This window comes from Tinamus guttatus, unplaced genomic scaffold (genome assembly GCF_059628265.1).
Source record: "Tinamus guttatus ecotype Peru unplaced genomic scaffold, ASM5962826v1 Tinamus_guttatus_pri_ptg000493l, whole genome shotgun sequence".
Taxonomy (NCBI): domain Eukaryota; kingdom Metazoa; phylum Chordata; class Aves; order Tinamiformes; family Tinamidae; genus Tinamus; species Tinamus guttatus.
Genome location: NW_028289027.1, coordinates 1 through 16560, shown reverse-complemented (window position 1 = coordinate 16560; position 16560 = coordinate 1). Strand labels below are relative to the sequence as shown.

The 16560-nt window shown below is 53.5% G+C and overlaps 1 protein-coding gene across 1 annotated transcript; it reads right to left on the bottom strand.

Moving 5' to 3' along the window:
• Positions 1-211: 211 nt before the first annotated feature.
• Positions 212-15097, bottom strand: LOC148592873 (cytochrome P450 26B1). Its single transcript, XM_088533344.1, has 6 exons — positions 14839-15097; positions 12076-12300; positions 4337-4612; positions 2917-3072; positions 1415-1696; positions 212-618 (listed from the first exon to the last, which is right to left on the bottom strand). The coding sequence occupies exons 1-6, from the start codon at positions 15040-15042 to the stop codon at positions 226-228; spliced, it is 1536 nt and encodes a 511-aa protein (XP_088389470.1). The 5' UTR covers positions 15043-15097; the 3' UTR covers positions 212-225.
• Between the last annotated feature and the right edge of the window lie 1463 nt (positions 15098-16560).

Below are 16560 nucleotides of genomic sequence, written 5' to 3'. Positions count from 1 at the left end.
GGATGAAACACGTGGCACCCCCGATCTTCTCCGGGCCCCCACAAAGAGGGCGAGCGGCATCGGCGCATCTGCTGACGGAGCAAACAGTCTTGACCTGGCCTGCAAAGTGAGTGGTGCAGAGGAGCCCCTCGTGACCCTCCTCCTCTCCGTCCCCTGTGTCCTCCCCATTGCTCCCACCCCACCCCTCTGTCCCCGTCTGCCCTTCCCAGGGCAGCCGGAGTGGCTCTACACCGTCGCCCCTAACATAGCGTCCGTCTCCGTCAGGATCTCGTTCTGGTTGGAATCCAGTCCAAAGAACTTAACCTTGAGCCCGTCAACCGGGTGCACCACAGGCACCAGGGTGATTCTGGGGAAAGTCCTGGTGGCGAGCTCGAAGCGGCTGGTGCTGGCCAGCTCAATGGCCAGTGCCTTGAGGAACAGCTTGGCCAGGTGCTTCCCCAGACAGGTCCGTACTCCTCCTCCAAAGGGGAGGTAATGGAACCTGCCATCCTTGTCTTCACTGCGGCCCTGCCCAAAGCGCTCAGGGTCGAAGACATCCACATCTTTGAACACAGGCGCCGTGTCGTGGGTGTCCCGGATGCTGTACATGACGCTCCAGCCCTTGGGAATCTGAAAACCCTGCGCAGAAAGGGAAGGGGTGGAGAGAAAACACAAACGGGTCAACTGTGCTGTAGGGAGACTTGGAAGGAGACCGGGAGAAGGAGATAGAGCAAAGGTGAACTCTTTTTCTCCTTTTCTTTGGGGTGACTCCTGGTATATGGCACGGATTTCAGAGAAGAACAGAGAGTTGTTCAGGGCCTGGGTGATGAGGAACAGGGTGAGTTTATCATCCTGCGAGCACTTTAAAAGGTTCCCATATTGAACCATCACATTAATAGGAATTACAGCAACAGACAGGTCTCAAGGTTTGGTTTTGCTCACAGGACATGCCCTCCATGGCGCTGAGCAACCTGCCCATCATCTGGCAGGCAGCAGATGCCCTTCGCAGTCAACTTTTCCCAGGATTTCTCTTGTCCTCCCAAAGATCTAATTGTATATGTCTTAGCAGTTGGTATTGAGCCGTATCTTCCCCATCTCCTTCGTTTCCTCCAGCTCTCCCCGACATGGGAGAGTATCTTGGCTATATTAAGAGTCTCTTGGTCTTTTCCACCAAGGAGGGTCTCTCTTCTCTCCCTGCCCACTAAAACACAGCAGATCCTGACATTACTGAGACCCCTGACCCATCTGTCAAAGCTAAGCAATGGAATCATAGAAACATTATGGTTGGAAAAGACTTTTAAGATCAAGTCCAACCAAATGGGTTCAGATATCACCTGGAGGACAGACATTGCAAGAGCGCTGGAGATCAAGATGTTAAAAGGAGAAGACAATGATGCAGGAGAAACGCTAGGGCCAAGAATCAGCAAATACTCACATCCAGCTCGAAGGTCTGCAGCACTGTCCGGTACCCGCCGGAAATGGGAGTGAAGAGGCGAAGCACCTCCTTGATGACGCAGTCCAGGTAGAAGAGGCTGTTGATGTTGTCCAACCGCAGAGAGCCCTCACAGATGCAGCCATTGTGGAGGATGCCCTTGCTCCGCAGCTCCTCCCGCAGCTTCTCCAGAACCCGCGGGTGCTTGAGGAGTTGCATGATCAGAGAGGTGCTAGCACTGGCAGTGGTCGCATAGGCAGCGAAGATGAGCTCCAGGGTGCCATCCTGCAAGGCAAACAGTGGGGAGATGGGGTGAGGAACAGCAAGGGCAGGTTTTCCCTTCCTGACAAAGGATGGACATGTTCTTCTGAGGCTGACATGTGGATCCTGCTGCCACGTGGGACAGCAAAATCACTCAGGGCAGCCCCGGCTATGCAGCATTACAGTCCTGGGGGGTTCCCCAAGCATTTCCCTGCCTTTTCTGGAATAAGAAAGGAACATACTATGGTCTATGTGTCTTCTTCTCCCACAGCACTGGACACCTTACCTACACAGGAGCTGTTTTTCCTGTTTCAATGAGACAAACCATCTCACCCTGCTATGGTAAATGCCCCACCAGACTACAGGACAAGGTAGCCCAAGGTTTTGTGGGTCTGTCATGTCCTTTTAACCACCTTTCCCACCAGAACCACTCTGCCAGCCCTGTAGCTATGGTTCACATTGGATCCCACCATGATGCAGAAGGCGCAGGAGAGCCATGCAGTGGTGGTGACCCACCAGCTCCAGCCCAAGCAGGGTCTGGACCAGTGGCCAAAGCACAGAGGATTGCTTTCATGGGCCAGTGCTCGGGTCTGCTTCTCAGCTGCAGCTAGATGCTGAGCTGATGCTACAGAGATTTCAGACCTCCTTTCCCTAATAGACAGCTCTCCAGGCCCAGACCTGTATTGTTGCAAGATCCCTTCTTGCCTCCCTTCTCAAAAACTATCTTGTGTGAAATTCTGGACAACCAACTACAGGGAAAGACCCATAGAGCCTTGCTCAGAGTTAGCAACAGGCTTGCGGAGAGCTGCAGAAGCTGGAGAAAAGTCCCTGTGAACAGCTCTTAATAGTGCATGAAGGACAAGCTGTGTGGCCATCCCACTACAGATAACCACCTGCTGAGGGATCATACGGCTTTTAGCAAGGGCTGAAAGTGATTGGCAAGTAAATATGGCCCATTGGATAATTGGCTTGGTGGCACCACAAGCCTGGACAAGGATTTACCTGCAGCTCCAGTAATGCACCCTGGTTACCTCATGTTGAGTAACTGTCTAGGATTGACCAGCAACTTCCTCCTCACGTCGGCTTGAGCTTCACTCTTAGAGAAATCCCTGCCCCAAGCAGAACGATCGCCTGGCAGCAATAACATGGCCATGGGGAGGAGGACCCAGACATCCAGTAACTCTTTCAGGTGGCTACAGAGCCTAAGACCTCCAAGCCAGAGGGAGGACAGGGAGCATCTTTACCTTCAGCTCCTGCATGGTGAGCTCCTTGCCATGCTCTTTGCCGCTTTCTATGAGGATATCCAGAGCGTCAGCGTAGTCCTTGCCCTGCGTGTTCTGCAGTTTCTCCTGGATGGCCTTCTCCAACCCCTTCTGCAGTGTCTCACGTGCTCGGATCCCCTGCGGAGCAAGAAGCCATCAGACCACTCAGGGCACGCTAGCACAATCATCCCCAGCCTGTCCTGGGCCAGCCGGTAATGCTCGGTGTCTAGGGACAAGGTCAGGAGGACACGTCCAAGGAGCATGACTGGGATGGCGGGAAGCTGGGAGTGACCCCCCCACAAGACTCCTTTGAGGTCAGAAGAACATAAGGCTCTCCCTGCAACTTGTCTAGCCCACCAACCTGCTCCCAGCTGCAATTACAGATGCTCAAAGAGAAGTATAAAAATGCTGTAGTCGTTGCCTGCCCAGGAGGAGAAGGCCCAAAGCAGGCAAGATTACAGGAGAGGCTAATCAGCACCTACGTGCAAACGACAGGTCTGACGTGGGAGCCCCCGTATTGCACCAATTCACATGCCTCCCCCTTGCCCGGGGATTCAAGAAAGCGCCTGGGAAAATTCTCTCTCAAAGGAAGCCAGTCAACTGGTCTGAAAGGAGTCTCTTCCCAAGAGCGTAATGGGCTTGCCAAGCAATTTTATCACCCAATCTCACTAAAGCCATTGCTCATTGAGCTAACACGCTGCTGCAAAGGCTTTAAAAAGATGCGTCGGGGTCATTCGTGCGCTTAAAGAACAACAATGAGATGTGCAGTAGCAGTCACAAAAATCGTTTGAAAAAAAAAATCATTTTTCTACGAGCATTTTTGCCCCAAAACTCAAGACGGAAAAAATCCAACTTTGGACAATGTTCTTCTGTTATGTTTCCATTTTGCATTTCATGCGAAAACTAGAAGAGCTCTAGGAATGAGGAGATCCACCACTCTGTTCTGGCCATTTCAAAGGTGAGAAGGGTCAAATTAGCCAAAAAAGATTTAAAACTAAAAAAAATCACTTGTAACAAGTGGTGACAATTACCATTTAAATATGAGTAACCCCCATTGTGTTCTCCATCACATTGACTCATAGAGCACTTTTAAGCACTCTAAAAACCTACTGGAAGAAATTGTTCTGCATATCCTGACATGATTGCAGGCCTCACACGGCAAACAAGCTTTGTCCCATCTGATCTCAACCCCTTCCCTCATTAGCAACCTCAGATTTATAGAGTCTCAGCCCTTCCTAGTCATCAACCGTTTTGACTCTACTAACAGATGGCTTTGTAGCCCCAAACTGACCCTATTCCAGAACTCAGCTGGTGAGGAGACATCCCAACAGCAACACAAAGATAAGATTCAGCTACCACCGCATTCGTCGCAGATCAGTGTTACCAGCTCTTCATGTCTTACCCTCCTGTAGCCGCTGAAGGGCAGATCCACAGGCAAGGAGAAAACATTCTCCACAAACTGCTGATAGACCGCAAAGAGCCGACTGAGCTCCTCATCAGGGATGCAGAAACCCAGCAGGACACGGATGGCCATGCGGAAGGTGAGCTTCTGGGCCTCGTGGTAGACGTTGATGGACTCTGGGTTGCTGCTCCAGGCCCGCAGGGTGTCTTTGATCACCAGCTGGATCTTGGGGAGATAGCTCTCCAGGGCCTCATGGCTGAAGATTTTGGAGAACACCTGCAAAAGAGCACAGGGACAGGTTTCTACACAGTTCTTTTTGTGTTCTCTAATAACCCGCTTCTGCCCATAAATAGGGATATCAAAGGCCTGAGCAGAGTGCTGCTCATTGTCAGGAATTGCTGATGTCTAAAATAATAACCCAAAAGGGCTGATAGAGAAACATCGTTCGAAGTAGTCTCCATAGGCCGATATCCATCACGGCCATCGTAAGTACCTGGCAAGAACAAGGTACCCATGAGCCACTCTCCACCAAGGAACCAGAGACAGGGAGAAAATGAGTCATCCTGCACCCAACAGAAGGGGCAAGAGCTGCCTTTCCCACAGCTCCATATCCCACAGCTGGATCCCTTGGTGTCTGGCAAGATAGGAGCTCAGAGTCAAGCTCACCCCACAACTCCAGTGCTACCAATAGGGCTTGCCTATGTGGATTCTCTAGTGTCTATTACTATGGTTGTGTTCACACAGGCAAGCTTTTACTTTCTCAATGGGGAGCACTAACAATTTTTGTCATCCCCCTCCTTTAAAAGCTATTAAAATAATCATTTTGAGGCCCTTAGGGCCCCCATGACATCTGCCTGAGCTTAGGCAGAAGCTTAGGCAGGAGTTCAAGTGTTCCTGGGGGGGGGCGGGGAGGAAAGCAGAGGCTGAGCTCACACATGGTTCGTTTCCTCGGGACACCAGGCTCAAGCCCCGTGTCAGCAGACAGCAATATTTTAGGCTCTGTGAGTAAACACCGCGCCGAGGAGTGCAGCAATGCCAGGAATGTCCGCGCTCGCCCAGGACAAGAGCACAGCCTGGGCTTTTCAGGCCGTGTCCCCCTTCCTGTCCTCGCCGCGTCCCTCCACCAGCTTCTTGTCCCCAGGCGCTCCGATGGGGAGCCGGGGGAAGGCCGGGAAAAGTGCTGTTTGTTTATTCAGCATTAACCTCCATGCAGCTGGGGGCACGCGCACGCGCACCGTGCGCTCCAGCTCTCCAGGAAAATCCCATCAAAGAGGGCTCCGACGGAGGCACGCAAGGCTGCAAAGGACGCGCAGAGCCCGCATGCTCCAACCATGAAGAAAAGCAAGAAAGCAAAAATTCCTGCTCTCTACAAAAGTGTCTAAACTTCACAAAGATGCAAATGGGAGATTTTCCTTTCCCCACTCCGGGTCAGCACTCGCTTTCCTGGCATTTTCCTGGACGCAGGCTGGCATTGCTCACGCTTGCCGCTCGCTACAGCGTTTTCTGGTGAAATAACAGCCCTGGGCCCTTTGAGCCCAATGCAGGGCTCAGCAAGAACCAAAATTCCCCGCATGGCCAGTGTCAGGGAGGATGAATGAACAAGCAGGAAAAATGAGTGAATGGGCAGGAAAAATGAATGGGCACCAAGAGTGCAGAAGAAGGGGGCCCATTCCACCCGCTTTCTGCTGCTGCCGTCCCATGATTTTTAAGCCACGACCAAGCCGCCGTCCCATGCATTAAAGGGAGTGGGAAAGAAGAAGGAAAAGCTCAAATTAAAGTACTAAACTGAGCAAAAGGTGGCACCAGGAAGGACAGAAGGAGCGTGGGGGCTGCTTGCAGGAGCCAGGAAAGGGGCTGTTTTCCCTGTGGCCACACAACTCTGAGCTACTCCATGGACAGCAAAGGGACAGAGTGATAAAATCTCCACCCTCCTGGCACCAGCGCTCCCAGACTCCCATCCAGGCCAGATTCCAGAAGGCAGGAACAGGTCCCTGATGCCAACACAAAAAGCAGGGAGCATTCCGCTTTTTGGGGGATGGAGTGGCAGGTTTGGCTTCTTTTTTCTTTTTTTTTTTTTTCGCCTTCTTTTTTTGCTCTTTTTCCCCCAGCAAGGCTCACAGCTCCCCCGAGCGCCACCCCGGCTCGCCGCCCGCGCGCTGCGCGCCGCCTAATCCCAGATGTCAGCGGGCCCTTCCCTCGCCAGACACAAGTCTGGATCCCCTTCCAGTCACCTCCAGTTCAACCCTGCATCTTTCCAGTTGATTAAAAGGGAGGAAAAGGCAGCCAACTTTCCCTCGCGATCCTGCCGCCGCTTCCTAGCCTAAAATCCCTGCGCCCTCTAGTGAAATCAAGTCGAATGTCCTGACCGCTTCCATGATCGGAGTGAAACGGGGCTCTGGAGCCTGCAGAAAGCTCCGCAATCCACTGGGAGAGAAGGTCACCCGAGCCCTCGCTGATCCGTCTCTGCTTGTCGTAGGATATTTCAAGATTTATGGGCTTTCCTGGTGTCTCAGCTTTCTAGATGCTTCAAAGAGGTCCAGATTCACATGACCAGGACAGTCCCTGGTCCTGCTTACACCTCCAGCCCTGTCCATAACTGTTCTGCAAAGTGATGCCCAAAGCCTCCTTTTGGGATGAGACAGTGGCAGCCTCATCCAATGCATGGCAGCCAGGGAGAGCTCTGCGCTGCTTCCCCTTTCCCGCTTGGACTGCTGGCCCTAAAAATGAAGGGGCTCTTGTCACACTAACATAAAATCACAGAGCTCTTGAGGTCGGAAGGGAGCTCTGGAGATCACACAGTCCAAGCCCCTGCTCAAGCAGGGTCACCTAGATCTCCTAGCCCAAGTGGAAAACACTTCCATAAACCACTTCAGCACCAACACCTGGCATGGTCAGAGCTACATGTTGAAGAAGAGTCCGAAGCGGCCCCTCAGCCTTGCAGAAACTCTATGTACATGTGTGTTCTGGGTAGTATTTGCCGCAAACCTGCCCTGTTGCCCTCTTATAGCAGGTGTCTGGCTTTCCCGACATGATCGGACACTGCCAGACCTGGATCCCATTGGGACGCTCCCATGGGCTCATAAACCTTGGTCTTTGCAAAGTCCCACAGGCTGGATATTCATCCATCACGGAAGGAATCTAGGGCCATTTAAAAGGAAAAGCCAAGAGTTTTCTCTCTAAAATGAGCAGTTTTGTGTTTGCATGTCAAAGCACAGCCCTGCTGCAGGAAGGGCCAGGTGAGGAGCATGGTGCCTCCAGGAGAGCAGGACACAGCCGCCTCTCCCAAGGAGAAGCACAAGAGCCCGGCGGGCACCACGATCCATCTGCGCAAGGAGTCCGGTTACGGTATCCCCAGTTACAAATTCCAAGCAGAGGCTATTGCTCCAAACTAGACCCAGCTGGGAAAGGAGGAAAAAAAAAAAAAAAAAAAAAAAAGCAGAGTGAAACAGTCTCTTTTGCAAGAAGGCGGCTTCACTGAAACTTGAACGATTCAGAAAAAAAAAGGGGGGGGGAGCTAGAAAAAAATGGAAAGGTGGTTTCAACATGCTTGGGCCAAGTTATGGTAGTTATGGTTATTTTATGCATTTCAGTGTTGCTTGCACCCTTTTTTTCTTTTTCTGCACCATCTCTGAATACACTGGTTTGCACGCAAGAGAAAGGGGCACCCACAATGAGCATCTGACCCTCCAGACCTTAAAAAACAGACCATGCCATAGAGGTGATGTGCCTTCATCCCGCACATCCCCAGGGATGCAGCATCCTGCTCCCCTGGACCAGGACAGTTAAGTCAGGAAACAGAGAGGCCAGAAACCCAAGCCAGAACCCTTGAGTTCTTTGCACATTTTTCCCACCCTCCCAGACCCTCTCTGCAGCAGCAGCAATCAAAGCCTCTCTGCTAAGCTGAGCTCTTACCCTGACCTTAACCTCATATGTCTTTGAGACACCAACTACAATGCCCAGCGTGGGTGGGAGAGGAGGCAATGACCCTGACATCCATCCCTGCCTTGCATCTCCAAGGCCAAAACATTGGCACAGGCAAGAGTTGGGGGAACCCGGCCATGCAGACAGAGCCGAGTCCACCTTCAGTTTTGTCACCTCTCCTCAAGGAGGAAATCAAGAAGAAGAAGGAACGGGGAGCAAAGGCACCAGCATCTGCAGTCCCAGCCCTTTGTAGTGTCTCAGCTTTCCTTGTGTCTCCCCAAGCGTGTTGCTCCAGTTAAGGGAGGGAACATCATGTTAAAGATGAGGATAGCAAAGAAACAGGAGCTGCATCCAGCCAGGAAGGCTGATGTGAAAGGTGGGATCAGCTGGCTGGAGAAACCCACCCAGCCAAGTGGATACTGCCTTTCAGGAGGGCAGACTAAAAGAGGAGAAACATAGGAGAAAAGTCCCCTTTCTGCTGGCTCCTGCATCCAAAGCAGATCATCATGATCCTGATACAGATCTCCCAGACCCCAGACGAGTTGTTATGAACCAAAACTAGGCAGATTGCTCAAACTACCTGGAAGGGTAGAGTATGATATGGTGGAAAATAGAGCTAGATAAAGAGCACAGGATGGATCCTCAGGCTGGAAAGCTCTCCTGGCCCTGTGGGACTCATTCTCGGTGCCCCCCATCACCACTGCTGCGATCCACCAGAGCCACCGGTCGCATGGTAAGTGATGGCAGTGCCACCAAGCAAAGAGCTTTACAGCTCAAGCACGGGTCTTGCCTTCTGCATGCCCAGAGGGCATCCAGTGCCTTTGGGTCTAGAATACGTGGATGGGCCAACGTTCACCATGCGGGACATCAGCACAGGCCCTGGCGTGCCACCCAGAGTCATTGCTCCTGCTTCTCAAAGCACACTTGGTGCTTGCAGGGCATTTGGGGGTGAAAAGCACTATGAAAATACAAGAAAATCCCTATCTAACCTTGCCTTTTTTTTTTTAATCAGATGAAATTACTCTGGATTTACACCAGTGTAGATGATGGCAGCATTGGTCTAAAGTCATTGAACCAACCTGGACACCGAATTCCTTGCTGAGATTGTGATGCTGAGGCTTCATAATGCAATGGGGATGCCTGGGAATGGGGCCGCTTTAGCGCAAAAGGGCCCTTCCCGCCATCGGTTTCTTCTTCCTCCTCCTCCTTCCTCCTCCTCCCCTCTCCCCCAGCCCTGCCCACAGCAGCTGGTTTATATTTGGCTGCAAATTTATGGCCCCTTTTGTGTTCTTAATCCTCTTGCAAACTATATTAAAGCCTCAGACCTTTCTACTTGGTGCTAATAAGCTCAACACTTGTATGCCTCCGAGGCAGAACATTAATTGTGGTGTGTTAATGAATGATGGAGTTTTGGACAGTGAGACAAAGCAGGCCGTGGCTCTGCACTGCTGTCTGCTTCCTCCCCAAGCCTCTGCCTCGAGGACAGCTACCCAGCCCACGGCCTGCTGGGGTTTTTTTATATATACTCCTGCTCTCTTCTTTTTTTGGGCTGTTCGTGCCTATTTTGGGATGGCTGCGCTGGAGGAGAACAGCGCTGGGCTGCCAAAGCTGGATGCTCCGGAGCAAAGTTCAGCTCCCGCTGAAATCCACCCTGCACCGCGTAGCATAGCCAGACAGGAGGGAACGTCTTCCCAGACACATCCAGCGTGATGCCGGGTGCACAGAGTATCCTCTCACCCTGCTCACTCCAACCCTCACCTCCCACCCCAAAGCAGCCTTGGTATTGCAGAAGCCCCTCGCTAATAAAGACTGGAGAGCTAATTTCCCCCCAGGGCCCGGGGGAAGGTTTCTCCAACGCGTATTAACTCTGGCGGCTTCCAGCAGAGCAATGTTAATAAACAGGGCACAGGAAAGCACAGAGTTACCGGCCTCTTAATCCCGCTTTGTTCCTCCTTGGCACCTTTCAGCCAGGCAGTTCCCAGCCCTCCATCAACACCTAAGGGATTAAGGGCTCCCCTGCGCTGGATCTGGCAGAGAGGATATTCACCTTCTCTAGGGGAAGGGGAAATTGAATCCTTGCGAGATGCTGGGAGGATGCTGAGCTGGGATAACTGCAAACCGAGGAGAGCTCCGAGCCATGGAGCCAGCTCCGATGATATCAGCACAGCAGGTAAAGCAGTCTCTGCACGTCCAGCTCAAGTTCTCTCGCTAAACACTTTGCTGGTGTTAAAAATGCCACCAAAAGGATGAAACTCTTTGGAAATCCTTGCAATAAGCGACCAGCCGCGGGGATAATTTCACAGGCAAGCTGCCAGCCACACCGCTCAAAAGCACATGTGGTTTAAAGCACTTTGCCACTGAGGACCAGCTCTGCGGGCCGAGATGCTGAAGCAGGTGAGCATCATCCACTGCAGCATCTCGCACAGTTTTCACATCCTGCACTGCAAGTAGCCCTGGAGAAACTACGTAGGACCAGCAAGACCAGTGAGGTTCAGGGAGAGCAAAGGATCAAGTTGGGATGGAGAAAACCCCACAATGCTTTAAGTTGCATTTTCCACCCCTTAGAAAGTTTTCGTGCAATTGCTGCCCACTGCCAATTGCCCCCGCAAACGCTCCCTGCTCGGTTCCCCACACGCAGAGGGGAAGGTGCAGGCCAGGTGCTTACGGGGAAGCTTTTGGGTGGGAAGGAGCACAAGAAACACCGCTCCAAGGAGCAGGCTGCAAAGCTTTTCCAAGGCTTTTCCTCCCTGTACCTCTTACGGTATCAATGGCCGGATAAGGCGAGTTAAAAGTTATCTTTAATAGTACCAAGGGGTCAGGACTAGAGGAACTCAAAAGGCACCTGTAATTTCTGCCTCAAAGAGTCATCCTGCCTGGAAAATGCTTAGTTTAGTAAAAAAAACTTCAGGATCCCGGCCCTGCTGATGGTTGCAAAGGGCTTTTCCTTAAACCGGGAGTGGGGCCAGCTCCACATCCCTCACGACGCCCAAGGCGGGAAGCCAGAAGGGTTTTGACAAGGGTTGCAAAGGGAGGTTACAAAATTTGGACAAGGATGCAAAAAAATAAACGATGGAGTGCAAGCATCACCGGAGAGCAGCCCTTCCCTGCCCACAGGGCTCCCCTCGTGCCTGACCCCGCTCTGGTCGGCGGGTTTCCCTTCTGGACCATGAGGTTCCCCCGAAATCCACAGCGATGCTCAAGGCGGTGACACCATGAGGTCCCCAAGAAACCCCAGCCGGGGACTGGAGGTGCCGGGGCGTGGGAGGGGGGGCCGCGCAAACATCAAACCCGCTCCCCTCGCGACGGCGCCCGCGGGGGGCTCTCCCCGAGTGGGGAAGGAAGAGGCGTTGCCCTTTTAAGAGCGGCGCGGGGCCCCGCGCAGCTCCCGCGGCACAAGGCGCACGTGCCACGAGCAGCGGGGGAGGAGGGGGGAAAAGAGGGGGAATAAGGGGAGGGGATTGGGGGAGGGGCAGCAGCAGGCTCCTCCCCCCACCCCGCGGCGGGGAAGCCCCGTCTGGGCCTCCCTTCCCCTCCCCGGCTTTCGCCATCGCCCTTTTAAATTCCTCAAAGGCCGGCGCGCGCGCGCGCGGGGAACCCGCCGCGTTCCGCGCCCACGTGCGGGCGCGCGCGCGGGAAAGGGAAAAAAAGAGGGAGGCGGGCGCCCACGCATCACCGCGCGCCACGCGTGGCGGGAAAAGGGGGAGGCAGGAAGCGGGAAAACCAACGGCGGGAAGGGGGAACATTCTCACACACACATTCCGCGCGGTCGCGCGTGGGGCCGGAGGGCGGAGGAGGCGGTTTTCCCGCGGCGCCCATACCTTCCTCTTGTGCCGGTGGATGTCGCCGATGGAGTTGGCCACGGTGTTGGGCCCCAGCAGCATCCTGGTGCTGCGCGGCCACTCGGTGCTCACCAGGTGGTGCTCCCCCATGAGGATCTTGCGCACGTTCTCCGCGCCCGTCACGCGCACGAGTGGCCGCCCCAGCAAGTGCGTCTTGAACACGTTGCCGTAGCGCTCCCGTCGCGACGACTGGAAGCAGGAGCCCTATGCGGGAGCGGGGAAAAGCGAGGTGGGGTGGGGGGGAAGCCGAGAGGCTGCTGCGTTACCGTCCTCCGGGTCCCAACCGCTCCCCGCCACGGGGCAGATTTTTGGTGCAGAAGAAAAAGTAGATTATAGTAGCACCGCCCCCCCCCCCGGTGCCTTCTTAATAGAAATTATTAGGGCAGCCACCGCGTTAGATTTATTTTATGCATTATATATCATAGATAATAGATATACATATCTTACGGCAACCTCACCCCACGTGGAAATAGGAAATGATAATAATAACAACAATAATAAAAGCAGTAGGAGGAGGATGCTCCCCGTTCGCAGCCTGTGGCCGTGAGGAAGAAGAGGATGCCCCGAGCGGCTTTGGTGGAAGAATGGGGAGCTTGGGGGGGGGGTCCCTAAGGCTTGGCTGTTTTGGGGGGGTAGAAGGGGAGACCTGACGCTCTTTAAGGTACAATAGATGGTCCGATCCGGAAAGTCCCCCCATTTGAAAGCCCCCCAGCCCTAAACCGGGGGCAGGGAGCTGGTTTTTGGAACCGTCTCCCCGACTGCCACCCCCCATCCTGGCCTCGCTTCTACGCTTTAAAACAAGACACCCCCTTCCGCCTCTCCCCCCCCCCAAAAAAAAAAATCACCTCTGCCTCCATCACCGCTCACTGCCCGCAGCCAAGTCCCCCCCGCCTCAAAACAAGCCCTGGGGGAGCCCCTAGCGCCTTCCCGGCCCCTTCCTGCCCCTCCGCCATTCCTCCTTTCCCTCCTCTTTTCCTGCAGTTTTACCTTTACCTCTGCTGGCACCGAAGAGCCTTTTAACTTTTTTTCCTCCGCTTTTTCCCGCTTTTTCTTTTTCTCCCTCCTCTCTTCCCCGCTCCCGTTCCCCCCCACCACCCCCCCGCCGAAGACTAAATTTGCTTGAAAGGCTGCAATTTGCCTAAGTAAATCTGCAGATTCTGCAGGGCTTTAATAACTTTCCCACATGCTCCGAGGGCTTTTGTCAAGAGCGGAGAAACCGCTTGGGAAAACATATATATATATATGTATATATATATATACACACACACACACACGTATGTACATATATAAAATAAAGAGCTGGGGGCAGTGAGCGGCTCTCGGGGGTTCCCCCCTCCAGGAAGGCCCGGAGGGGGGCGCGGGGAAGCGCTGCACGCATCGCAGCTCCCCAAAGCGTGTGTTTATTTTGCAACAAAAGCGCGGTTGTGAGTGTCAGATGTTCAGGTGACCCGGGTTCTTGATCTGCGTAAATATAATTAAAGTCCTTTTTGTGGCATTAATAAAGAGTTATTTGTACACCATTTCCAGGGCCGCACAAAGAGGACCTTTATGTGGGAGCAAGTTGCGAGCGGAGTCCAATTTATACAAATTTTTTTTGTATTTTTAGCCCGGCTCTCTGTTTGGATGGAGCCTGTGGAAAAGCGAGAACCCTTTTCTGGTCCCCCCGTTTAAAAAAAAAAAAATCTGATAAATTTCTTTAAAAAATAAAGCCCTATTGAGAACGCGCCGTTAACCCCTCGGGCGCCGCGCGGGCGCGGGGCGCTGCGCGGGCGCGCAGCCTGCGCCCCTCCCCGCCTTGCGAGCCCGTCAAGGACACGAGACCTGGGCGCATCCTCGCACCGGGTCCCGGGTGATATTTTGGAGCCTGGTGCAAAGTGCGGAGGGGGGGGCGGCTACTTTTTTTTTTTTTTTCTCGCGGGTTTCCCCCCCTTTCCAGGAGAGACCCCCCTGCGTCCCTCACGGTGTCCCTTTGCTGTAGTTTCTCCCCAACAGGGCAGTCTTCGCCCGCCTGCTCTCCTCCGCTCTACCTTTTTCCCTCCCTTTTCTCTATTTTTTTCCCCCTCATTTTTTGCACCCCTTATCGCAACGCGGTTCGAGGGGGATCCCGCTCCGCCCGGCGCTGTTCAGCACTTAGCAAGGTTAATCCCGGGTTAATCTACCCATTACCCCCGCAGGCTTCCCCCAAAGCCCGCAGCACTGCAGCCCCGCGGGGGGAACCCCCAAACACCCCCCATTTGAGGGCTAAAAAAAAAAAAAAAAAAAGGAAGCCTGGAGCCGAAGGGGAGCAGTGGGGCGAAGGAAAGCGGCTCCCCCCACGCCGCCACATTCCCCCCCGGGCTAATTCCCACCCCCAGGTTATTTCTGCAATAATTCCAACTGGGGGTGAGGGGACGTATAAAATAAAAAATAAAGACTTTTTTTGTCGGGGGGGGGGGGAGCCCCCCCGCCCGGGGGTTGGCTGGGGGGCGAGAAGCGCAGCGCGGCGGCCGCCCCGCTCCGGGCTCCCGCGGCCGCCCCCGGCCCCGCGGCCCCGCTGCGAGCCCGCATGATGCAATCGCAGCGCGGGCAAGAGGAAAAGCAGGAGGGGGAAAGGAGTAAGAAAAAGAGTAAAAGAAAATATGCCAGAACACAAGGGAAAATGAGCAGAAGAAAAAAAAAAGAGGAGGAGAAAAAAAAAAAAAAAAGCAGTCCGTCCCGACCCACCTTCCAGGGAGGGAGGAAGGGAGAGGGAATCCTCCTTACCTGCAGGAGCCAGTGGAAGGTTTCGCCGATTAAAGGGAATCCCATAGAGCCTTTAGGGATTGGTAGCTTGCAGGTTTTGTCGCGGGTGGCAGCCCAGCGGAGCTGCCACAGCTGTTGGGATACGGCCAGCAGCAAAGTCAGTGACACCAAGCACGCCGCGAGGGTAGCCAGTGCCGAGACGAGATCAAAACTTGCAAAAAGCATATTTGGAAGAAGGAGGAGGAGGAGGGTGGGGAGAGAAACAGCCCCTTGACAGGCACCGCACTCGCACCCACACACGCGAGAAGAAAAAAAATATCTATGGATATAAGAGCAATAAAATGAGGAAGGCGACGGCAAAGCGCTCTCTGAGCCTTCCTGCTTTGGGGGGGGGGGGGGGGGGTCCTGCTCAGGGAGGGATGGGGCAGGTGGGGGGCTGGGGCTTCCCCCCCCCCCCCGCACCTCCGACGGGCAAAAAAAAGAAGAAAAAAAAAGGCAGCTGGAAAAAGAAGAAAAAATAATAATAAAAAGAGGTGGTGGCGGGGATTAGTTTTCTCCCCTCTGCAAACTTTGTTCTTGTTTAGAATAACTTGACAGAGTGACACAGGCGGGAAAAATAAAAAGAGAAAAAAAATAGAAACACACACAGCACGAAAAGAGGAAAAAAAAAGAAAAGAAAAAAGAGAGAAAAACACACAAGAGGAGATTGCCCCCCAAAAAGAGAGAGGTGGGCTGTGTGCAGTTGAGCAGTCAAAAAAAGTCAAAAAAAAGACTGCCAAAAAAAAAAAGACCCCAAATGGGGGAAAAATATATATGTATGTAACCCCAAAAAGTCCAAATAATGCAGATGCTCTGGCTCTCGCTTGCTTTCAGCGCAAGCCACACAACGCCAAAAAAAAAAAAAGAAAGAAAAAAAAAAGATTTTAAAAAAAATAAAAAAAATCATAAACAACTCAGCAAAGACCTGGAGAGATGGAAGAATTTAAATAGCTCTCTCTCTATTTATATATATATATATATATATATATATATATATATATACGTATCTATACACACGTAGCAGTCAGCTCGGTTTATATCGCTATCTATATATATAAATATATCTCCATAAATATACGCGTGTATACATATATATATATATATAGGGGTATGTATATATAAATATATATATATATATATATAACACACGCTGGTTATTTGTTAGCCCCCGCACTTTTCAGAACCAGACTTGTGCAGGGCTGCTCGGTGGAGCCCCCTCTCACAGAGTTTTGGGAGGAAAGAAAGTCCATGTGTGTTTATATAGAGGCGGGGAAGCCGGGCCGGGCCGCCGCCGCCGCAGCGCGGCTGCTCCCCCGCACACCCACCCCCTCGCTGCAGAGCGCTCCGGGGGAGGCGGGCCGAGCCGCGCGCCGGGCCGAGCCGCGCCGGGCCGCGGCGGACGCGGCTGGCCGGAGCGTGCGAGCCCTGGCCCCGGGCCCGCCGCACCGGCCCGCCCGCCCGCGCTGCGCCCGCCTCCGCCTCCTCCTCCTTCTTCTCCTCCTCCTCCTCCTCTCTTGCTTCTCCTCCTGCCGCCGCCTTCCGCACCTACGGCCTGCGAGAGACGAGCAGCGCTCAGCGCCGGCCGACCCCCCCCTCCACCGCCCCCCCCAGCCCGCCAGCCTCCCCATCCCCCCCCCTCCATGGCTGCCCCCTGCAAATGGTTGCCCCCCCCCCCCCGCCCTTGCCGCCCCCCCTTGCCTGCCC

Bases quoted from the DNA above. Each gene is read 5' to 3' on its own strand.
- LOC148592873 (XM_088533344.1), bottom strand. From the start codon at position 15,042: ATGCTTTTTGCAAGTTTTGATCTCGTCTCGGCACTGGCTACCCTCGCG. The intron at 12,301-14,838 runs GTAAGGAGGATT...GCTCCCGCATAG, and splicing joins CCTTCCACTGGCTCCTGCAG to GGCTCCTGCTTCCAGTCGTC. The intron at 1,697-2,916 runs GTAAAGATGCTC...TTTGCCTTGCAG, and splicing joins TCACCATGCAGGAGCTGAAG to GATGGCACCCTGGAGCTCAT.